Source organism: Protopterus annectens, chromosome 6.part1 (assembly GCF_019279795.1).
Source record: "Protopterus annectens isolate FY-2018-M chromosome 6.part1, PAN1.0, whole genome shotgun sequence".
Taxonomy (NCBI): Eukaryota; Metazoa; Chordata; order Ceratodontiformes; family Protopteridae; genus Protopterus; species Protopterus annectens.
This window is the reverse complement of record NC_056738.1, coordinates 273,817,627-273,843,102: the sequence shown is the minus strand read 5'-3', so window position 1 is coordinate 273,843,102 and position 25,476 is coordinate 273,817,627. Positions and strand designations below refer to the sequence as shown.

At 38.8% G+C, this 25,476-nt stretch overlaps 1 protein-coding gene across 1 annotated transcript in view; it reads left to right on the top strand.

Annotated features, from left to right (window-relative positions):
• Positions 1-25,476, top strand: part of ORC2 (origin recognition complex subunit 2) — an 829,308-nt gene that overhangs the window by 36,947 nt on the left and 766,885 nt on the right. Inside the window, exon 3 of the mRNA XM_044075702.1 lies at positions 12,773-12,910. Within this exon, the coding sequence (XP_043931637.1) occupies positions 12,773-12,910 (138 nt within the window). The remainder of the gene's footprint in view (positions 1-12,772; positions 12,911-25,476) is intronic.

The following is a 25,476-nucleotide window of genomic DNA, read 5'->3' as shown; positions in this document are numbered from 1 at the left end:
TCCCTGCTTACCAACCCCTTTTGCTTCCTGATTCTATTTTTCATTCTGTTAAGCCCTATTGCCTTGTAAACTTCTCAGGCCACTGTGACTGTAGCTGTTTTTGCCCTATGACTATACATGCTAGTGCTGTCAGGTGGGGGGAGCCACTTTATTGGCTAAGGGAATGTGGAGCCACTTTATTGGCTAAGGGAATGTGTTCTCTTCAGGAGTCACACATGCACATCAGTGGCTTGGAAATGAAAGCTATTCTGCTGTGTCTACTGGTTGTGGTGGTATAGCAGTGGGGTAAAATAATGTTTTCTTGAGCAAAACACCTCCTGAAGTATGCCATTTCCCATGTGGACAGGCTAAGCCATTGTCACCTGATGCTCTCTGAATGAATCACTCAGCCCTTCCAAGGTAGAGTGGATATTCTGCCACTGCACTACACCATTTTGCTGTCTGTTTCCATCCTGAATCAACATCAGATATGAAACTGATTCACTTCACTTCTCTTTCTCTTGATTGATTGTATGAAGGGTACCCTAGCCCAGGTGGTCTTTTGTAAGTGTTTCTGCCATTTCCTCTGGTAATGAAGTTTGTTCAGAAAGCCAGATCATTAGGGCCAAAGTAATCCTAATATCCTCATTCAGATCAGGTCGGATGTGCTTTATACTTTTCCAACAATTCTTCCCTTGATGCTACTTGCTTCAAATGTACTGCTATCTCCAACCATCAGGAAAGTAGCACTCTGGTAATTGCTTTCCCAAGATGACTGCATGGCAATTCCAGTTCCATTAACAGTGAAATCCACTGACTTCTCAGGGTAGTCCCCATTATTTCTTCTTCAAAGAGACCTTCCACTCTGAAGGCCTATAAAGAAAAGTGGAGAGCATTTCTCTGGTCTCCAAACCAACTCCCACACCTTGTTTTTACAATATCTGTCAGATTTTGTCTCTCATAAGTCTCATATACTTGAATAGTCATTTCTAATTTCCAGAATCTGTGTTTGACTTCCCTAAAGGGTTTGGCAGGAGGAGATGCCTTTATTTACTGCCCCCTTTGAGAGATTGAGATATTTACTTGTGTTAGAAAAGTTGACCTTCCCAATTTGAGCCAGTAGAATGTACTGAATTAAAGCTCCTAATTTGAAGTATCCTGGAATAACTCATTTTGGTGGTTTATTATTTCTGCCAAAATCGCCTCACAGTAAGACGTTGTCCTGTTCGATTCTCAGCTAAAGCGTCTTCTGTGTGGAGGCATGCGTGAATGGGCGTACCTTCATTGAAGGTTGTGCGTCAGGGCTGGCAACTCGGCGCATAAAAAATCTACTGCCAATCATTAGCGGACCAGAGTTCCGCTGTGGAGACCCCTAACCAGGAAAAGCCGAAAGACGCCACAACAACAAAAATAATTTCTGCTAAAAGGATTTCAAGACTACTTGCTTTTTCAATCAAATCTTCTGTGTTTCTTTGCTTAAAGAAGGAGTTGCTATCTGGACTATCTGCTGTATGTGCTCAAGGTTACCACAGAAGCCCATCTTAATCAGTTTGTCATTCTGCCAATTTTTCCCTAACTTATGCATGTAGGAGCAAATACCTCACCTTTTGCATAAGGAACTCTGGTACTACATTAGTAGAATTGAGTCTATGAAGAAAGTATTACTTTGTCAAAATATATGTTTACGTCAGAGAGTTGTGTAGCAGTCCCTTTTCACATTTCTGTAATGTAAAGTTGCATTTCATTTTATGTGTATGAGGAATCGCTACTGGCAGCCTTGAAGGTGCATTCTTCTAGTGCAGCCTGTACTTGCACTGCTTTTCTTAATGATACATCAGGTGATTGTATGAGCTTCAGCCCAGTCATTTCCCAATACCTTTATAAGGCAGTACAAGCTGCACATATTTCATAGGTCCATGTCTTCTTTCAGAGCCATTAGGGATTATGCCTTACAGGTTACTGAAGATTGATTGCCTCTTAGATGGGAAGGTTACAGGTGCTTAACATAATGTAATAGTAGGTCCATTTTTCTGTAAAGGATGCTCCCGCTTGCCCCTATTTATGTTACCTTTTATGCTTCTTGTTTTCTGTTTTTTTGAGTAGATTATTTTTTAGTCAAATGAAAAGTTAAAGCAGAGAGAAGTGCTTTTCAAGTGCATTATGAGATAACATTTGTCAAGCTGCAATCTCCATTTCTTAGATCTACCAGGCTATCGTAATTCCTACTAAGTGCTAGAGGTTCCTGCTTTTGGATATTCTTCTAACAGATCTGTTATGGCAAGTGACTGCAGCTTTAGTTTTCCCCATATTCTGGGTCCATGTGTTTGCTTTTTGAGAATGAGGTATGAGGTAATGTGGATATGTTCATAATATCCAGTGTTCATCTGATTCCACCGCTGTTTATTTTATTAATGCCTATGTTTCTCCTGGAAAAAATGCAGACATATTTCTCAAGACTAGAAACGTGGCTTGAAACATTGCGGTTCATTTTACATATTGGAAAATTAAAAGTGTAAATCAAATCCCTGCTTGCCTGTATCAGCTGTGGTCTTGGTTTAACTCATTTTACAGACCTGTGTTATCGAGTCTTCTCTTCAGAACAGTACTGGATACATGCCTTTTCTTTCTTATTTTTAAAATATAGGTCAGTCTGTCATAGTGCTGAATTTATTAACTTCTTTAACTCTTGATCACCTCTTTACCCTGCATTAAAATCTCTAGGGTGCTCTGAGTTGACAAAAAGATTCAAGTCATTCATGTCCAGGTTTGTGTTTAAGCTTCTCTTATAACAGTTGTCTCTCATTCAGTAGTAATGTCCTGTTTAGAGATCCGTGCTAATTTGTTAGCTCTATTATTGGTCCTGCTGCCCAGGGTAATGGTTTTGCTTATGGACCATTCAGTATGTGTATTCCTCCTCCTGGAATTCTTTGCATTTGTGATTTTGTGCATTGTTGTATAACTAAAAGGAAGCCTTGCTGTTCTATACTTGCTATTGTATTTATATTAGGGACCCACTTCACCTCCAGGGCAGGAACTATCCTGTATTTTTTTAAGAGATGATAATGATATTGCTTTCAAATACATATCTTTTTATTGTTTCAGAATTTTACTGTGCCAGTTATCCATATTTTACCATTTTATATAATTTCTAGCTGTATTTACTTTTATTTATCTTGCAAGTAAATTCTTCATCTCTGTTTTACATAATAGTTTGAAGATAAATATTGTAGAGAATTTGGGGTGTTATAGGTTAGTTACCAGTGTAGAAGTAATTGAAAGAGGAGATAGATGGAGATCAGGGAGACTTATGGGGTAGAATGGATAACGTTTAAGGGCTAGACAAGTGTTATTACTCCCACATACCTGATGTTCAGATAGATGTATTGAGCTAACTGGTGAAAACCCGTGTGTTCATTACTTGGTGATAGAAATGGTACTAGAGATCTAAATGATGGTATTAATGACAACTAGGTGGTCTGCCATATAATCCCAGAAAATATTTGCATAGATTGAAGCAGCTCCGGAGCCTGGTTGTTTCCTATCTAGTTGTATGACAGCTTATTGCCTGAACTGACAGACAACTTGATAGATCTACTGTATTTGGAAAATAAGTAAGAGATTGGACATCATTCCTGAAAGCTAAAGGATATGGAGTGAGAGACCCAATTAGTGATGTAAACAGAAATTTGACTTGAGACATGATTGCGAAACAAAGAAGCTAGTGATCATTGTGGTACTGTAAGGTTTTGTGCTTGGGGTAGCTCACTTAAGCTTATATGTGGTGACCTTTGTACTGTAGAGAATAAGATCAGGTTGTCTTACTTAGGACCCATGTTTGCAATGGAGGTAAGAAACAGAATAGCTAACTTCTGGTTGGGCATAATGTGACTTGTGGTAGGCAGAAAGTTGGCAAATGTGATTTAATTTGAAAAGTGCAAGACTATATACTTTAGTCTAGAGACTTGAGGGATAACATGTTGAGAGCTTTACCTCTAATGTGAGTAGAGGTAGAAGAAAAATCTTGTTTCTCTTGTTTTAAAAAATCTTTATTAAATTATCTTGTATGACATAGGCAGTCTTAAACTTTTATAAATGAAAATAAGTTTTACCAATAAAATCTCAGTCGCAAACATTATATATTACAAATCATACCGACACAACTGTAGCTGCAAACATTATACATCACTTTATGTAATTCCGATTTCTGTCAAAAAGTCATTTCCTTAGTAACACCAATTTGCATCTCCAACAGAGCAGTGTGCAGGGAATCTTTAAAGTCTGACAACTCATTACACTCCCAGAAAATATGTTCCCAGTTACCTCTTTCTTCCCCATCACACCTCCAACATTTGCTGTCTACCTGAGGAAAAGTTCTTTTGGAGTCTACTTGGGGTTTAAAAATACCTATGTATGCACTTTCAAGCAAAGATCCTAAATCTTCTAGATTTTGTTGCATATTTGGGAGATACATATATCCCTCAACTGTTTCTTTGCGAATTGATTATCCAATCTCTCTTCTCAATTCTTTCTAACCTCCTCTGATTTATTCTTATAATTATCATGCAATATTTTATATGCTGTAATAAATATTCCTATCTTAATGGCAGCTTCTGTTCTAGATTCTACTAAAAGCTCTACCATTGCTGTTTTTTTAATTTAGGTACCCCCTATTTCTTTCTCTTTGCCTATACTCTCAATCTCTTACCTGCAGTCCAAATAAGTTCTTAGCATCTTCCCATTCTGTTACCTTTCCCTCTCTAGTTATTTACTCCCAATACCTTGGTTCTTTTGCCAATTTTCTCCAATAAATTCCAGAGCCCTCTTGCCTGTTGTCTGTATCCCTTATTGTAGTCATTCCTATTGTCAAAATCTCCTTTCTCCATTCCTGTGTTGGCTTAGTTTGTACTATAATTTCTACTACTATAGGAATATAATATTTCGTATGATTATTGTTACTCTCCTTAAAGGTCTCCATCTAAAATCCTGGTCTTTCCTTGTTTCTTGAGCTTGCTCTCTGTTTCATCATCTCTTTCCACATTGAATTATCGTTTTCTGCTTGTGCTATGTATAGGAGCCTTAACAGTGCTGCTCTAAAATACCCCTTCAAGTCAGGTAATCCCATTCCGCACTGTTCTATTGGAAGAATAAGCTTATCCTACTTGACTCGTACTGTTTTCTCATCGCAGATAAAATCTGGCTCTTTATTAACTGCTATCTACAGCTTCTCCTCTGGTGATAAAAATATGCCTGACCTGTGTATAACATTAAAGGGATACAAACATTTTAACTTCCTGTATCTTGCTTATCAATATCCATATAACAGAGCTTCCATTTTCTCAGTTTTTGTATTATCTTTTGTTTTGTGTCTTCCCAAATATCTTTAGCTGCCACACCAGAATAATTTTTAATCCATATTCCTAAATACTTCATTTTATGTTCCCATAAGTATGGATATTGCTAAACCAATTACTATGTGGGTACATAGCTATTGCCTTTGTTTTAGTTTCATTAATTTTCTATCCTGAAAAGATGTGTTTCACAGCACTGTAATGTCCCCTTCTGGTTTTGTCAGGTATAAAATAATGTCATCTGCAAGTAGAGCAAGCTTTTCTTGACTGCCATTCCAATTATATCCTTGAATTATTGAGTCCCTTATTATTTTTGCCAATGGTTCTAAATATAATGCAAATAACATAGGGGAGAGAGGACACCCCTGCCTGGTTCCTCTCTTGAAGCAGAGATTATCAGAGAGGACATCACCCACTTTAATGTTTGCCTGTGATCCGTCATATATCCTCCTAATTGGGTCTATATTACAAGATCGACACTTCAGTTAATTGAATAACTAAAGATCGATCTTGTAATATTGAAACCTAAAAATCTCGAATGGTCGATTTAACCCAGGGAAACGCTTCCCTTGGCTACATGAAAAATAAATTTAAATCTCAAATCGTGTGTGTGTGTGTGTGTGTGTGTGTGTGTGTGTGTGTGTGTGTGTGTGTGTGTGTGTGTGGGCTTCCCTCCCCACTCCCCAACTAAATATACCAACTCTGAGATCGCTCCACATTGGAGAAAAGGGCATAATCCACATAACGGCCAAGGGAAGTTTTCCTGGGTTAACTCGGCCAGTCGAGATTTTTAGGTTTCGATATTACAAGATTGATCTTTAGTTATTCGATTTAACTAAAGTTTCAATCTTGTAATATAGACCCTTATAATCAACCATGTAATTTTAGCATGGAATACAAATGCTTCCATTGCTGTACTCATAAAATCCGAGCTTACTCTGTCAAATGCTTTCTGTTCATCAAGACCCACCAGAAATAGTGGTATTTTCTTAGATTCTGCTTCCCGCTAGGTCATCATTGTTCCATTAATGTTGTCAGATCTTTGCCTCCCCTCCACAGAACCACATTGGTCTATATCTATCAATTCTGGCATCACCTTTGCCATTCTTTTATCCATTATAGACAGAGCACGTATAATCGGGTTTACTTTAGAACAGCGAATGATCAGATGTTCGAAAGCTGTTACAGCAACCCATAAACGTTGAACCAGCAAAACAGCGAACGTCCAGAACAGTGATTTTTTTTTTTTCCCAGGGAAAATATTGCTGGGCCATTGTCCAGGTTGTGCCATTTCCTCCATTGTAGTGCGATCTTGGAGTTGGTATATTTAAGTAGGGTGTGTATGTTTAGTGTTTTTTTTTGGACCAGAGATTTTTTTCCATGGGAAAAAAAATTGCTGTTTCGGCCGTTCACTGTTTTGGCGATTTCGACATTTAGGGTCGATGCAACAGCGTTTGATCATTTGACCTTTCGTTGTTATAATATAGACCCGTATAATCTTGGTTTAATATTGAAATGGCCCAGATGAAGCTGAATCATATGGGTCTAACTTTAGATATTACAGCCACCACAGCTTTTTTCCCGGTTGTTGGTGCCCCTTCTTCTTTTAAAATACTGTTACAACCTTCCAGATGTTATCACTTTCTTCTGTCCTAGCTTCCAAATTTCCTCCGGAATGCCATCTATTACTGGAGACTTTTTCCTGCAGATTGGTTATATAACACCGTTTTTATCTCCATCTCCTCCTATTATAACTGTTGGTTGTTGGGCCTCATCTTCCTCTAACCTTGGTATGTTTAAGTCCTCCATAAATATTTCCATTTGTGCTTTTTTATTGATTTACTCACTTCTCTGTTTTTTATACAAATTTTCGTAAATTTTCCTAAAATATATCTAATACCTCTACAGCATCTCTGGTTATTTTTCTTGTTCTAGGCTTCCTAAGTCTGGCAACAATCCTTTTTACTTTCTTTTGCCCAAGTTGTTGTGTCAAACGTATTTGTGCTGTGGAGTCATTATCAAAAATACAGTTGTTTAACAGCAGTCTTTCTAAACTCATGCATGTTGTTATCCAAGTACTCCCTTATTTTCTCTGTAGCTCTTTGCAGTTGTGCCTCTTATTGTTCTGTAAGATTCCCCTTATTTTGTAATATTTTTTGTCAGCCCTCTAAGTAATTCTTCTTAACCAGATCTTTCTTTTATTTCTATCATATTTTTAAACTCTTTTTTTTTTATTTTGTCCCACTCACTAGCCATAACTTCCAGAGTACTCCCTTATTTTCTCTGTAGCTCTTTGCAGTTGTGCCTCTTATTAGATCTTTCTTTTATTTCTATCATATTTTTAAACTCTTTTTTTATTTTTATTTTGTCCCACTCACTAGCCATAACTTCCAGAGTACTTTCTATCTTCCCTAATAATGCCTGGATATTCACTACCCAATCCTTAAATTTGTTTTTTAACAGGTAGGTATGGAAGAGCCAGTTTACCATCTGTATTTCATTTCCCTGTTTTTTTTATCTTTGTAATTACTGGTGTATGATCTGCAATATAATAAAGTCCTGGACACCACTGTAGGTATAAAATCTCTTTATATTTTATTTCTCTCTTTTACACATTCATATAATGAGTATTACATCAATTATTTGGATGTCACTATTTCTAAGACCTCTACTGGTTTCAAATCTAACATCTATAGGAAGCCTACTTGGTGCAATAGTTTTTTGCATTTTGGTAGCCACCACCCGTTAGCACAAAAGAAAAGCTTGATTAAGGGTCAAGCAGTCAGGATAGCCAGGATGACTTCTGATTTTTGTGATTTAGATCAAGAAATTATTTTCCTGGGTAAATGTTTCACTGAGAGAGAATATCCCTTCGAAATGGTTACTGAAATTTTAAAAGTGATTACAGACAAATGGGGCACTAAATACAAGGCCCTATTAGGTCAACTTCTTCAGACTTCTAAAGCAGTTATGGTTGAGAGAAGTAAATACAATACAGCATGTATTATTCAGTATAACATGTTTTCAGGGTCCTTTTCACATATAATTAAAAATAACTGGAATTTAATGAAAATTGATAAGGAGGTACACCAGTTAGTGGGTGTGCAACCTATTTTTACATATAAGGTGGGAACTAATTTTAAGAGGACCTTTGAACATGGAAAAAGGGAATTTATACAATGCAAGGCCACTACTCCTTGTGGAGCATGTAGCATTTGTGCCTATATATGTGGTGAGGCAAGTGTTACACTAAACAATGGCTTGAACAGTGTGGTGAGATTTATTAAAGGGAATTGTAAGTCCAAAATGTTGGTTTACATGGCTTTATGCACTGAATGTAGTGCATACTATATAGGTAAAACGGAAAGGACATTCAAGGACCGTATTTATGGACATCTATACGATATCAGGACCCATAAGGAAACAAGTGCTTTGTATAAGCATAGTGTAACTTTTGTCCTTCTTCCTTTATAAGATTTAAATTTGGCATTATTGATTTAGTTCAAAGGGATTTTTCTAGGGGAGGGGTGATACAAAAAATGTTTTACTGTACAAGGAACTGTTATGGCAGCTTAGGTGCAAATCCAACACCCCACCTGGCCTTAATGATTATATCAGTATAAAATCGGTATTGCACAAAAAAGCTGAAAATGTTTAAACAGTGTGAGTTTACATTATAAAAATCATTATAAAAATGACTAAATAATTGTATTATTCTGAAAAGACATACCTATGTGTAGAAATTTATATATGTAAAAAGTTCTTTTAGCATTTTATATGGTTTATTTAAATAGGAAAGTACAAGTTTTATAGATGTGTTTCTTTAAATGTTAATTGAGTGTAATTATTGAATGAGACTGTATGTATAAAAGTTGTTATTGGTACCAGTGCTTTTATCTAATGAAGTCTAGTCATTAGACGAAAGCGCTCATCTTTCGTGTTTTGTGGAAAATATAAAGAGATTTTATACCTACAGTGGTGTCCAGGACTTTATTTTACTTTGCTTGCATTGGTTTTGGCTTTATTTTTTCGTACATTATGATCTGCAATAGTTATTGGATGTGTATCAAAGTTCTCAATTAAATGCACGTGTTCCTGTGAAATATAATTTCTGTCTCGTTTAACCCAGTTATTGCACCTTAAAGAATAATATGCACATTCCCTGGGTTCCTACTACTGAATTCACATCTTTTGTACCAAGTACCCTCTTTTGTTATTTTCCCTTCTAGCTCCTCCCCAGATAAATGCTCATTGCTGCAAGTCAAATTCCAGTCCCCACTTATAAGTAGTATTCCCTGCTGAAATCTAATTATTTCTCCCAAATTTTTTTTAAGCTTCACAATAAAAATTTTAGGTGAATATAAATGTATTCCAGCATAATCCTCATCCCTTGCCGGTAGCCCCGTACTACCACATATCTGTCATTATTATCTTTTTTTTTTCTTCTGTCACTGCTGGAGCTCCTCTGTCAATTAATATAAGTACTCAATTAATATAAATACTCCTCTTTTCCTTTTTCCTTGATATTCTGAAGAATATCCATCCTAAAATCCTTTCTTTATCAAAACCGCATGCACAGTTATTCTAAATGCGTCTACTATAGCAGTGCTGTTTGCACTCTTCATTCAGTATTCTTTCTTTTGTTTTTGAGACCATTCACATTCCAAGATGATATGGAAAGTGTTGTGATTACAGTAAGAGGCAATTATTTCCATCTGTTATACATGGCTGCTTTTTTAAATGTCTCTCTCCAGCTTTTGTGATACATGCACGCATTAATGTTAGGCAAGTTAATTCTTTATACATGTTTCTTAGCAACATTGGAACCGGTGTCAGATTTTACCAGACATTTTTTTTTTGTTTTTAATAAAAACCCTCAAAAAAAAACACACCCCAAAACACCTCCATAACCTGTTAATGTAATACAAACATGCATAACTATGTACATCTTCAAATAATGTAGTTTAACCCTCGTAATAGGAACATTTGTACCAAATAGCTGCTAACACAAGCCCTAATGAACCTGAAATTGAAGTTATCCATGCTAAGATGCAAGTTTTTGCCTGCGCTTCTGCTTATACCTATTGGTGTCTCTTAATCTTATTCCCCCATGTGAAAACAGCTTGCATGTTTTCAGATATCATTAACTTTTTAGCCTTGCAGAAACCAGTGTTCTATTTTATTGCCCTTTTATCAGCATGTCTCCATGGAAATGTAAGAGAAAAAAGCAGTCCTGTGCTGCAGGCTGAAGACAAGCTGAAACCTTTACTTCTGAAGGAAGTCTTTTCATTTTGTGATGCTGTCATATTTACTTGTTTCCACGTAAGATTTGTTGATAAATTAAGCCAAAGGTCTTAATCCAGACATTCACCTTTGCAGAAGTAAGAGAACATATCCACTTTACTTATATGATGTCTGTATTTTACACCCCACCTCACCTCACCAATTCAAGATTATCGCCTATTAAGTTTAAAATGCATTTGTCTAGCTTTCTTTTTTTTGCACTTGAATGCCTACATTTCTTAATACCAAAAAAGAAGAAAGAATGATGAGGAAGAACAAGTTTAACAGAGTCCTCAAAAGTTCACTCTTTCCACTTATTCTTATACAGCTGTATTTCACAATTGTGACTGATGCTTTGCAGTCTCACATTTATTCACCAATTTCCATATTGCTGGTCTTGCTGTTCACCTCCATCTCACAACTCCAGATTCCAGTACAATTCCAAGGTACTTTAATTCTTCTGGTCAACTGCTGTGCTTTTCTCTCTAAGCATTTTCCTTTTGAAACAGTGGAAAAGGTTTCCCTGACAAAGCCCCTCTATGTGCTTTATTATCAGAAGAAAGTAGAATTCCTTTCCGCTTGCTGGCTCATTTTTTGTTGTTGGACAAACCTTTGCATTTCATCCTTAGCCTGTTTTGCATAACAAAATGACTTTGATTCTCTAGGAAGAAAATATATTCTGAAGACAGTTGGATACAGCAGCGTGAATCGCACACCTGCCTCTTGACATTCCCCTATTACTGGAATAAATGTGTTTCTCTTCTGCCTTGTATACAGTGAGTAATCATTTTTCACAAACACTGTACTGTCTCTTTTTTAATACTTTTACCCCTTTGGCACAGTTTTGTCAGTATCAACTATTTTTCTGGTTTGTTTGCATCTTTAGTAATAAAGGTCTTGGCTGCTTTCTCCTGGCCAGATTTCGAGCATACACACAGTTTGCCCTTTCATTTAACAGTTCTAGCTGTGGAATGCCAATCCAGTTGCTTATTTGTGCCTTCATAAAATAAATACAGTCTGTTTCTTCATGTTTCTCTGGTACAGCAGAAAATTTCAGATTTTTTCATACATGCTCTTTCTTCCAATTCTATCATTTTTTGAAACCTCTCTTCTTGTGCAGTCTTGTACTAAGCCAGCCTTTTTTTTTTTCATTTCGACCTTGGATCTTTTGCAGTTTCATCAGCTCATCTCAATATCTGTCTAAAGCTTTTTCCATTTTTCCAACCTTTTGTTTGAGTTGATGCACTCCTTTAGTGTTTAGTTTAATCAGCTGTGAGCACATTTGACTTATTTTTTCCCTCTAGGTTACTGGAAGCCATGTGTTGCACCAAAGCAGGAGCTTGAACCATTTTTTGCTGAACAGCCTCAGGATTCCTCCAGTCAGTGTTTTCCCTTCACCTTATCTAGTTGTTTTTCTTCTTTGCAGGCATCCAGCCAGTGTATTTGCTAGCCAGTAACTCAGTTTTATTCATGCTGACAGTATCCGTGGCTGTTTCTCATTTCCAGTTTTCACACTGGGAGAGCTGAAGTTAAGTTGTTGATCAGTGTACAGCCATCTTGGAAGTCTAAAGTATGACTTCTTTTTCCATCTTTGTACTTTCATAAATAAACCCAACGTATCTTTGTGGTGCTTGATTATGATTTGTGCCTGTCCATCTTTGTACTTTCATAAATAAAACCCTACGTATCTTTGTGGTGCTTGATTATGATTTGTGCCTGGTTGAAGTGATATGTGATGCTACCCATCTTTTTTGCCATGTCATGATTGTTTTTTCTCCACAGGCTTCTTGGAGTGTTGGTGGGTCTCACGAAATGGTACTGATCTTGCTTGTTTATAAATGTATAGGAAAAGATGTACGTGATTAGCAAAAAAAAAAAAAAAAAAACTAAATTTGACTATCAAGAACAGAATGTTGTAATTGTATTCATTTTGTTGCTTGGGATTGTTTTACGTTTATTACACAGCAGTCCAGAAAGCATTCCGTTTTTCATTCTACCACACCACAATGTTCTCCAAAACTTTTTGTGTGAACAGTGAGAAGAGCCAGTTTCCCTTTTTACTTTGTCTAGACTTGCTTCCGAAATACTTTGGAATAGAGCTTTTGGTAATCTTAACAGTTTGCAGATGCGTGTGTATTGTTTTTACTGTTTTTTCTCTGCAGGTGTAAAAGCAGGAAAGGATGCTGTTCAAACCTTGGTCAATATTAAAAAATACAAGAAAGATCTAAACCTTGAAGGAGGAGCTGAGGAGGTGTTAAGTGAGCAGAACTATGTGGAAGCACTTGGAAATGACAGTAAAGGTAATAACATAGTTTCAGTAAAGTGTGTTTAAATTAGATTTGAAACAAAATATTATTTTAGTCATTTACATTTATTAATGGACATAGTTTGGCTGTGGCCATTTTTTTCTTCTTTTCAGCAGAGGTTGTCCGAGAAAAGCTTCTGGAAAAAAATTACAAAAGTTCCAGAAAAAATAATAAAAATGTTTTCTAAAATAAAGTATTTTGTTCTAGTAAAAATGTTGATCAGAGCAGTAAATGTAGCTTAGAAGGAAAATTGTGTATATTAAAAAAATATATATATATAAAAAAAAGCATTTACTAAAGTATAGCATTTAAGATTCCAGTTGTCGACAATGAATGTAGTGTGTGCACACACAAGACAATATAAGAATGTTACGCACACATACAATTTTGTGTATATATTTATATATGTGTATACATCTATGTATGTTCACATGTAAAAACATAATGGTTGAGGAGATAAAATGTAGTCATTGGTGGTAAAGGAAAAACTGGGAGTAGGTATGGGGAAAATGTTAATGGGAAGATAGAAAATGGCAAGGAAAGTTGGGTTTATTAGTAGGTAGGGAAAAATGAGTTAGTAGGGTAAGAGAAGGCAAGAGAACCTAATCATTCTGCAGGAGACAGAAGCTTTAGTCTTGCATTGTAGCAAGAAAGATCAGTATGGCAGCAGTGGGGGGGTTACGAAGTGCAGGGACTGTAGGAGATTTCTTCATGTGGTACTGAGTCTGAGCTATACTGGTGGGAGAAGGCCAGGAATGTGTGGGCTAAACAGAGGCTATAGCGTCACAAAGTTCTCTTGAACTAATAAGGGGCTGGCCTCAAGGGTTATTGCTGCCACTCCCTTGCCATGGCAACAGATGGACCAAAAGAAGAAGTGAAGAGGGGAAAGATGTGCATATGTTGCAAGTAAAGTTGCAGGTGCACAGTGCAGTAGTTCACACAGCATGTGCACCTTGCTGCAAGGAGAAGTGCTGTTTTCTTTCCATATTGGCTTTTCCCTCATTCTGAATTAATGCTTCTGCATTCTTTGTATCACAATCACTTAACAATAGAGCACCCCCCTTTCCCTGTGTGTTCGCCAAGTTGGCTTAAGAAAAAAAAAATAGCGTAAGAACAACTAGTTAGGGTGGCCTCTAGCTGTCTGATGCCAGAACTTTTAACTGTAACCTATATTCTAGTAGGAGTTGCCCCTCCACCTCCATAACACTGCTTTTTTGCAAAGCCCTATGTCAAGAACAGTCATACAAGTACCACCATTTGTGTAATACGTTACAATTCTAGCATTGTTCAACAAAGCTCGAGCTCTAGATATGAGTTACAAGTTTAACAGTACCTGAGATATCTCTAGAGCATGAGTATTTTGTTCAGCCAAGGTGCTGGATTTCTCTCCCAACAGCTTAACTATTCTATGTAAAGAGGGTACACAGTTGATTATTTTTTGATGGGTGTGTTGGGGGGAGGGGGGACCATCGCAGTATCCACTGACCATTTGAGCAGTAGACACAAGCAACGTTAACATTTCAGAGCAAATACTTGCTTAATGAGCCATGTTCAGGTTTAATAATCCTGCATTGCATCAGCCTCTGGCTGTTACATCTGTTGTTGCCCCCCTAATGGGTATCAGCCTCTCCTGTATTACCTCGTGTCTCTCGAAAAATGGAATAAAGCTGAACCCTGGTTACTTTTGTTTTCTGGTACTTTTTGCATGTACATCTTCCTGGCTTCCTTCACCCCTTTAGTTGATATTCCCTGTTGCTGTGGGCTGAGCACTCCAGGACCACTCCCTACTTTTTTCTGCATGGATGGCTCTTAACATTTCTTCTCTAGTTTGGAAAATGTGTATATCACTTCTTAACCATATTTTTTACAGAGTGGAATGAGACATCCTGCATCCTAAGCCATGTTGTTTATGTAGGCTTATCAATAGAAACTGTTCATTCTTAGTGGACAAGGAATAGTTCTGCTGTACAGAAGTCTTGGATCCTGATTAAGATGGCTTTTTTTGCTGGGTGCCCACAGAGCAGAAAGTACTGTGTCCATGAGCTTATGCAATTTAAAATGCACATTAAAGGAAAACTCCACCTTAGAACTAAAAAAATATATTTTTTCACTCTATCTTTGTTTTCTGAGTTATTTTAACACCTTAAAGTCACTCTGCTCCCTATATAATTTTAATGTTTTCTGCAAAATGGCTGTCAATGGGTTTTGACATATCAGAGTGATCTTATTTTACTTTAAGCCTTTCTCTTTCCCATAATCCATTTCAAATCTGATTTATATGAGTTGTACTAGACATAAGGAAGCAGTGGTGTATTCCCATTCCATTTGACATATAATGGGATCAGTGCCGGTCACTGTCATCTTGTATACTGTCTGTAACAAGCCTGCTTTTTTATTTCTTGAATGGCTGTCATTTGTGTGTGTGTGTTTCAGGGCTTGTTTTATAGTATACCAAGGAATTATACAGCTGCAACCAAAACAGTTGCTAAATTGCAGGCTTTTGTTTAAAGTGTATTTTTGTAGTCCAAGATGAATGGACACCCCCCCCCCCCACACACACACACACACACACACTTTGGTAAATGTGCTGATACTTTACAAGAATTACAAGAAAAATATTTTCTGACTTTTCTCTAAATGTCAGACATCTTCGATACTGCATTTAATTCATCTTTAAATGTTTGTTGTATATACTACTTAAAGCTTAGCATTTCAGTTCTGTGATACTGCTTATGTAATTTTGGCAAATGAAGGGAAAACTGCCTTTGACCCACTGACTGATCCAGTTGCTTTGTTTTGCAATGAAAGGCATGGCTATATTGGAAGCAGCTGTAAATCGGTGTAAGTTCTCTTCCTTTCTGCAATAAAAACAGTGGAAAATAGTTTCACACCTCTCTTTTTTTGTTTGTAGCAGCATGAGCTCCTGCCTACAAATGTCTTTGTGTTTGTAGTATGTCAAGCAAGTGTAGACAGATTCCTCTGCAACTTATGTGAGAAGTAGAGCTTAAAAAAGGTGGGTGATCTTTCCCTTCCTTTGATACCAAAGTGAGGAAAAGAGAGTTTTTTTTTTAAGTATAAGCAGGCTTGAGGTATTTACATAGTACTGGAATCGTATTGTAGGGAGAAAAGCAGCCTAAACATTAGGAGAAGGTGGAGTTTTCCTTTAACTGACTCATGCTTGGGTTCTAGGATGTCCTCTGGGTTCTTTCTGTTAGTATTTCTTCCTTAGTTATTCCACCCAGACTGAGGGCTGTTTGTTGATAAAACCCTCCCCGTTCTTTCATTCTACCCTTTCAGGTAATCCATTTATTCAGACATTATTTTGCCATGCCCTGTCATCATGGTCCACTATTAGCAGTAAAGGACAGACTGTAGGAGGAAGACTTTCAGCTGTTGAAATTAAATTTTAGCCTTTCTCGGCACCTTTTTGCAAGGATGCAGAAGGAATGTCCATTATACTGCCATAGTCAACAGCTACATCTGAGAGGAACCAACAATGGCCACGGAAGCTTCCAGAATGATTGAATGCAATGCCAAAGATAAAATCCTCAGGGATATCCTACTGTTGTCCTCCGTTGTGGGAACACCGCTATAATTTGTGAAGTTTTGCTTGGCAGTTCCATTTCAGAGGTAGTCTGAAGCCAGATGTCTCTCTACTTGGATCCTTGGCTAGCCCTCATTCAGGAGGTTTTTCCTGGCTGTGATCTCAAAACCTCCCAGCAGATGTCAAAAATGAGATTTTAAATTCTCTTTTGGATAGGGAGTTATTGGACTTTCTGCTGCAAAGGGTATGAAAAAGGTGATGAGGGGGTAAGCTGTTTCAGAAACTCTCTCTTCCAAGGGCTTCTCTAACCCCTTGCCCAATTTTGGGAGGAAACAAACATTCTCAGCAAAATGCTGGTAAGTAGATGTTTAAAAAAAAAAACAATGGCAAGAAGGTTCCAAAAGAACCATTCAAAAGGAAACACAGTCAAACCAAGTCAGAATGACTGTATATGGGACCATGTCCCACCTTGACAGTCCCTTATCTCTTCCAAGAAGTCTGATTCCCCATTTCTTTCTCTGGCAACAGAAAGCGTCAGACAGATGAGTTCCGGAGATCATTCACGAAGGTTACATGTGGCAGTGGGAAGAAATTTCTCCCTTACAGGAGTTATTTCTCATTCATCAGACCAAATTTCTGTATCTCTCCCTGTTGTAAAACACGTCTCAAATAGTAATAGATTATTTCCCAGTTTGGGAAAGGATTTTATTCAAGGATATTTCTGGTGCCAAAGAAAGAATATGCCTGGAGAATAATTCTGGGTCTTTCTTTCCTAAACCAATTTGTGATAGTGCCCAAGTTGAAAATTCTGTCACTTCACAGTCTGGTACCCCTTCTTTTACTTATTTAAGTTTTATGGTAATACTAGATTAAAAGATGTTTATCACATCCCTGTTGATCCAGATTTCATGCATTTAAGGTTTTGTGTGTCTGGATCATATTCTCAAGTTCTCTGCCTTACCCTTTGGACTATCCACTGATCTAAGAGTGTTCACAGATTGTCTAGTTCTAGTTTTAGCCTATAGCAGGCTAAAGGGTATCTACGTGTTTCCATATTTAGACTACTTCCTTACATTTTGCTGAGCTTTTTTCAAACTGTTAGGAATCTCTCACTTGGCTGAGATCTCTTACAGAAGTGTTGTGATTCAAAAAGAACATTCAAAATTCATTTGAAGTGTATGTAATATGGAAATGCAGACATTATATAATAGAACTTCAAATCGTACACACAAACTTTTGTCTTGGCAAAAGCTTAATGAATTATTAGAAATATATTAATGGTTGATGAATTGTCATTTCTTATTGTGGACTCCGTACGTATATTTTTTTTCCTATTTTCCTTTTATATTAGATAATTGTTATAGGTTCATACTAGGCTATCTGCCCTAGGGCATTTATAAGCCTAGCCAGAATGTGTTTGGCTTTCGCCACCCATTTTAAATTAATTTTGCTATGCCCTTTTTTGAGGTTAGTGTACTGTGCCTCTGTCTAACAGTGACACAGAAGTGATACCCGGGGTAAACCTACGATCTCCCATCCACTCATCAAGATTCCTCTTGAAGAGAGTCCATGAGGGACTCTGCCTAACCTGGACTGGGATTTTATTCCAGAGTGAAGGGAGCCTCTGGGTTATGAATCTGTCCCTCCAGCATGTCCTATTTATTTCAGTGCTGAGGTTCAAGTCTCTCGTGTGCGTAGCTCGATGGAATTTGGATTTTCTGAGGTGGAGCATGTCCATTCATTCCGGGTTGGACATGGCTTTATACGTCAGGCACAGATCGCCTCTGAACAGGCGGTATGCCACTGAGTAGAGCTGGAGTTTCTTTAACCGGGCAGCATATGGCATCTGTTTGAGCCCTGTGATCCTCTTGGTGAGGTAGTTTTGGGGTCTTTCCAGTTGCTGCAGGTGTCTGGTAAGGCACATCCCAAAAGGGGCATTGTACTCCATTATGGGCCTGATGAGGGATGAGTAAAGAGGCACGATGACCTCCCCTGATCTAGATGTGAATCCCTTCATGATTAGGTGGGCTATATAAAATGTTTTTCTAACCACTTTGGCCACATGGTTGTCAAATCAGAGATTGCTATCAACTTGGGTCCCCAGGTTCCTAATTACTTCTTCTGTACTTAATGGATTACCACCTATGTGGTAATTTGTGGGCACTTTGTTTTTGCCAAAGGGGATGACTATGCACTTTTTGACATTTAGCTTGAGGCCATGGCTCTGGCACCAGTTGTCTGTTTCTATGAGGCCCTTTTGGAGGATGCTTGTGTCGGCTGGAGAGTCGATTATGGCGCCCAGTTTGCAGTCATCTGCGAACTTGGTCAGCCACAGTCCTTCCGTGTTGGCCTGTACCTCCGAGAAATATATACCGAACAAGAGAGGTCCCAGGACTGAGCCTTGTGGGACACCACTTGTAACTGGTTTGGAGTCTGACATGGCTCCAGCAATTCTAACCATGTGGGTTCTGTCCTTGAGCCAGTTTGCAATCCATCTATATTCCCCAAGTTTATTTTAATCAAAAATGCAATAAAAAAAAAAAAAGTCTTTGACTCCTGCAGAGAGGATTATGTTCCTGGAATGCCTGCTAGACCTCATGTTACAAAGAGCTTTTCTTCCACTGGAAAATTGATTTATACCTAGATCTGTTTCAAGTTTTCAACTGAGACTTCACTATCTGCAAAGACAAACCTCAGGATTCTGGGTCTCGTAGCATATATGATTCTCATGATACCCCTGTAAAGACTCCACACAAAAATATACAATGTTATCTGAAGTCTTTGGTCCCAGCATCAATACCCATTATCAAACTCCAGTTCTGGGATTTTTCAAAAGAGAAATCACTTGGTGGAGACATCCCTAAATCCAAGTCTCCCCTTCTCTTCTGCTTCAAAGCAGTTGGTCACTGTAGATGCGTCAGACTTTGCTTGGGGAGCAGTGTTGGGGGGGGGTAAAAGTGCACGGTATCTGGGACAACAAGGACTAGATGCAAGCACATAAATATAAGCATCTCTCTTATATTTATGCAAGCACATAAATATAAGAGTAATGCTTGCTCTTACCGAGGCACTCGGCTCTGTGAATCAAATTTGGTCCCCAGGACCTCTTAAAGTTGTTTACAATACCACAGTGATGTGTTACATCCACAAGCAAGGGGGAACTGGATCTTACCCCACCCCCCCATTCAAACTAGTTGTGTTTGCTTGGGATATAGCTTTACAGCACAATCTCAAATTACAGACATTCTACATTCCATCAGAGCAAAACTGTGTGACAGACAAGCTGAGCAGGACAAAGACAGACCTTCATGAATGGAAACTAGATGTAGCCTTCCAAGATTAGATCCGTATATGGGGAGTTCTTCAAGCAGAACTATTTGCCTCCTCTCTGAGGAATTAGCTAGCAAAATTGTCTGCCGTGAACCCTCCCCTCTTTAACTACATTCTCATTTCAAAATGTTTTTGAAAGGATTTTTGCATAAGAGATCTCCAAGAAAACCGGTGGTTCCTGCCTGGGAAACTTTAATTTTTTTATTAGAGAAGCTAACATTTGTTCCATTTGTACCAGCTCATCTGGCTGACTTGAAGTTCTTAACATGGAAAAATGTTTTGCTGATTTGCTCTTTCCTCTGTAAGAAGAGTATCTGGTTGACTCACCATAAGAGCTTGCCAGTCAGTCTTGTTTTTCATGGGGACAGGGTTTCTTTGAGAACTAAAGTGGTATCTCAGTTTACTTTGTCAAACTATCCATCTCTCTGTTTTCTTTCCTGAACAGTGAAGGAGACGTGATACTCCATACCTTGGATGTCCACAGGCAACTTGGGTGCTATCCTGACGGAACAAAATCTTTCAGATCAGTTCATTTCTTCTGATGAGTAGGGACAGACTGTGTTAAAGCAGACTATCTCAAAATGGTTCCCTCAGGCTATTACATTTTGTTATTCTCCGGTTGGTGGTTGGCATAGTGGTTAAGGTGCTTACCTCACAGACAAGACATACACGGTTTGATTCTTACCAAGGGAAATCAGCTAGGTTTGAAATGGTCCACAAGGGGAGCTTGCCTTGTCCTTGCTTTTGAACCCAAAACTATTCTAAGCAGGATCAAGGCTCACTCTATCAAGGTTCTAGCTTCATCTCTCTCTTTGGAAAGGGATGGAATCTAGAAGTATTCAAGAAACAGCAACTTTCCTCCGTATGTACTTTTATAGAGCACTACAAGCTTGATTCCTTCTCTAGGTCTAGATCAGGCTGTGCTAGGGCCATTCCTCAGGGACTCATTGTCCCTTCTCCTTCACCTCCCGACTGTGGTAAGCTATGGTAATCTAGCCATATAGCTTAGGCTACTGCAGCAGTGATCAATATGATGAACATAGTACAGTTGTGTAAGTAAACTTACCATAACTGTAGATGTTCGGATGATCACTGCTGCTATAGCCACTCCCTCCACCCCCCCTTGGCTTTTGGTGTGATCTTGTGTCAAGGCATGGATGTTCATGTATTGTTACTCCTAGCTATGTCCTCTCGGGGCTCACCCTCCCTCTCTATATTGGTGTGAAACCCTGAAGGGCTTGGTGCCCAAACCTGCCTTTTTAGACAGCCCATCTTGAGCTAACTGTTTGGGGGTGTGGAAGGTGCCCTGAAGCTTGGGAAGCTGGTCTGCTGTTATATCCTTGAGAGGATATAACCCATATAGCTTAGGCTTCTACAGCAGTGATCCTTTGAGCTTCTACTGTTATGAGTTTACTTGCACCGCTTTACTTTCCCTCTACTATGGCCTCATTTTTTTTAAAAGCCTCAATATTTGAATCAATCCAGAATTTTGTTGGCTTGCCAGTCAGGCAGAGATCTTGACTTCCTTCATTTAACTGCATGGTTACTCCTGGTCTAGTAATAGCCCAGAACTTATTATACCTACCTATTGTGGCTCACTATCTCACTTCTGCCAAGAAGGTCAACACTGGGAAATGTACAGGAGTAATTAGACATGTTTTCCTGTTTTAGGTTACCTACAAAAGGTTTTGGTAGTCTTGCATTACTTTTCTCTGATTTTAATACAAGCCTAAGCTGTTTTGTACAAATTCACCTTGCTGCTGTAGCCACCTTAAATCTAGGTTCCAATATTTTTGGGGCTTCTTTAAAAGAAGGAAAATGATAAGCTTGAAAGTCGGTAAAGAAATACTAATGCTGAACCTTTTGTGTTGCTTCTATTACCTGATGCAACCCTGTTTTAGTGGTTTAATGGGGAGCAACAGAGAAGAATGAGAGTCTTTTTATGACCATATTTTGGGAAAAGAGGCAAGTTCCCATATGAACTTAAGCAAGCCATGAGAACCTTGAAACAGCTACTGAGTTATAATGGTTTAAAACTGTGGACAGATATGCTTTTAGCAGTTGGTTAATAGTAATGTGAATTCGGTGCTTAATGAAAGGAGGGTTTGAGGTTGTGGAAGTCCATGAAGTAACAATAAATAAAATAAAAAAATAAAGTAACAGACTAATACTGGGAACAACTGAGACATGGCAATATATGACACACTTGGAAACAAATTGAACAGGAGATGGTTTAAATAACTCCTTAAGATTGGAATTTAAAGAGATGAAGAGTACTGCAGTAATTCTAGATCTAAGTGGGAGGATACAGCCTGTTATGGTATCATTATGGATGGAGCAACTGACCAAGAGGTTAGTAAGCAGTGCATTTAGAATGGTGTGATACAGGATTCTAAGGCAGTGTACAAGATGAAATAAATTGAGGTCAAAAGTTTTGGTGAAGAAACTGACACTAAAAGGTGGGGATGCTTATGCTTGATATGCCACTAAATCCAAGAAATCCAGATTATTTACTTGGATGTTTTAACGCAAAAATGCTTCAACTCCATTGAGATTGTGAAGGATATAGTTGCTGGCAGAGCCACCTTATTTAAGCTGTAATACAGGGGCTTGTGGGACATGGGATCATATCTTTTAGTCCTGCCAAAGGCTTAATCCATGTAATTGGATTTGTAGAGACTGTTGGGAAAGTTACTTGGAAAGGTAGTGACTATTACTAAGTCATGTATGTTTCTATGTTCCGATAAATTAAAAAAAAAAATGAACAGGCACTAAAATATGATGACAATGGCTAAGAAAACTTTAACTAGAAAGTGGAAATCTAATAACAGTATCGGCATTCAGTGAGGTAATATTCGATCTGATGTCATTTTCATTTGTTCCGCAATGAATGGGTTCGTGTCCGACCCTCTGATCTGACTCTTCCACTTTCTTTAGATTCTAGGATCCAACTCTCGAGCTCCCCCTTTACCCACAAATCCCCTGACTGCTGAATCACCCCCAAATCTTGTTTGCCACTCTTCAGGATTGGGAAGGATTGCGACTGCGTGAGCTTCTTTTGTGGTGGTTACTGAGTAATAGATATTTTTTTCTTTTTTTTCTCTTTTCCTTCTATAATAATTATAGTATCTCCTGTACCATCTTCAAAATGTATCTAAACCCTTTTGTTACCATTTTGTGGGTAAACCTTAACTATCATTGTTAGTTTTCTTCCTTTACCTTGTCTTAAGGTATTTCTCCACATGCCATTGTTGATATTGATGCCTTTCCTCTTCTTTTTCTCTTTATATATAAAAAATGTTGTCCCTTTGTGTAGATACTGTGTTTATCTTTTTTGTAGTATGGCTAATAAGCCTACTGGTTTCAAAAAATGCACTTCCTGTGGGCATAAGATCTCCAACTCTGATGCCCAAAGGGAGTACATGTATTGTCTGAGCCTGGTACACTTGGGACAAATACTGCTTCATTTGTGCACCCTTTAACACTAGGGCCATCCTGCTTTGTTTGTGTGGCCTTAAACACTAGGGCCATCCCCGACAGAAGGAATAAGTTAATTCTGAAAGGCCTTCTATCTTCTAATAGCCTCTGCTACTTCTGCATGTACTTCTTTCTCAGGGGCTGAAACCCCCTTTCAAAAATCTAAGGAGCACCTTCTTCTGAGCCTTCCAAGAAGTTTCTATGAACTCAGACCTGAAGTCTTTGGATCTGATGTCTGCTGTTATCAGATCTCCTTGGCTCTGTACTCCAAGATTCAAGAGATGCCCCAAAAAGTGGTCCAGGCCACCATCTGTTTCTTTCTAAGCTGAAACGTAGGTGTCTGATCAGAGGGGTTACCACAACTCTGAAGATTTTGGAGCCATCGCTTCCCTCCAGAGCTTTGGTGTTAGACAGCTTGGCTGTGACTCCTCCCTCTGAACGGAGGGTTAGGGAGGCCCTTGGATTGCCTGCTCCGAAGTGTCAGCTCTTGGAAGATTGTCCTTGGCCTCCCCTGGTCCCACTGCCTTCAAAGCAGTGGAGAAGGTTTTCTCAAAACACAGAGTAGTTTCAACTCTTGCTTCTTTGGATCCATTTCCTGCTCCCTTTTCAGATTCTGTGTCTGAGTCTTTTCATCCTACACCTCAGGAGCAGCCAGCCTAGATAAGCTTCCAAGCAGTTCTCCTCTGGGAACTCCCACTTCCGACACCTCCCCAGAATATCCCCCTGAGGAGGTTCCACAGAGGAGATCATGCAAGAGGAGGCACAATCCCTCATGGAAGACACTGATTTTGATGAAAGGGAAGGGTCCCTATATCTCCATCTGAAGATGTCTCGTTTGAAGACATCTTTGAGATCCTGTGCCAGAAAGGTGGGTGGTCTTCCCAAATGCCTACCCAGGAGGAATCGGTATTTTTGGAAGCCTCTGAGTCTGAACCATCTATGTCTTGGTTTACCCCACTTGCAACCTTGTCTCCCACAGAGCATGGAAGGAACTGGACTTAGAACCAATCCCCAAACATCCAGGCATGATTTTGAGTGCTCCTCCCGACGGACAGCACTGGGCCAAAGGAATCCCTGTAGATACCACGGCTGTTGCTGCAGTCACTAAAAAGTATCTGGCTGAACAGAGCTCCACTGCCCATCCCATAATAGGGTGTCTAGGGCATTGAACAAATTTGGAAGTGAGTGTATGCATCAGCGACCTTTGCCTTATAGTTGCTGAGTTACATGGCACATTTCATGAGGTTACAGAGGAACTTGGTTAAGGAACTTGCTAACTCTACCCCTGGATCCATGTCCGAAGAGGAACAGAAGTGGTTTACCTCATGATTAGCCACCCTGCAGTCCATTTCTAACATGTCCATGAAGTTACTCACACACAGCTGAAGGTTCCTCACAGGTGGCCAGTTCAGGCATAACCATTAGGGAACCTGCCTGGATGTGGTTGTGCAATTTTGTGGAGCCCTTCAAGGCGTCATTCATCAGTGCTCCTTTTCATGGATCTTCTTTATTTGGACCAATGGTTAAAGAGAGACTTTCCTGCAGTGAGAGGTATGGAAAGACCTCATCTGCTATTGGCATCTGTGTTTCTACCCTGCAGATATACTTTTCGAAGAACAAGTGTGGTGGTAAAAAGCTGTGGCTTTGAAAATCTCAAGGACCTTTCCAAGAGTCACGTGACATTTTTTTCTCCCAGAGGCAGAGGGAGGAATAGTTGCAATAGAAGATGCCGCCCATGCAGCACAGGGGGTCCACAGAGTCAAGGGTCACATGATTCCTTCTTGGACAGATCCTTTCCGTGCTTCGAAGTTGTCCAAGTGTTCCTATCTGGAAGCAGTTGTGGGCACCTGTCCTTGCACCTAAAAGCCTGGGTAGCCATCACAAAAGATTCATGAGTGCAAAAGATCATATCCAGAAGATATTTCCTTCCCTTTTTACAAGTTCCCTGAAGACAAGGGAAATGTCTCCCCGGTGTTCCACCCAAACAGTGGGAGTTAGCAGTTTGAAATTCAAAAGCTGCTGGACAAAAGTCATCCAAGAGGTCCACCAAAACCAAACAGAATCCTAAATTTACTCAAGGTTCTTTTTGGTGCTAAAGAAAATGGAGGACCTGAGACCTATTTTGGATTTCAGCTATCTGAACCATTTTGTAAAGAATTCCAAATTCCAGGAGGTCATGGTTAAGTCCATTCTGCCTCTACTGCGGAAG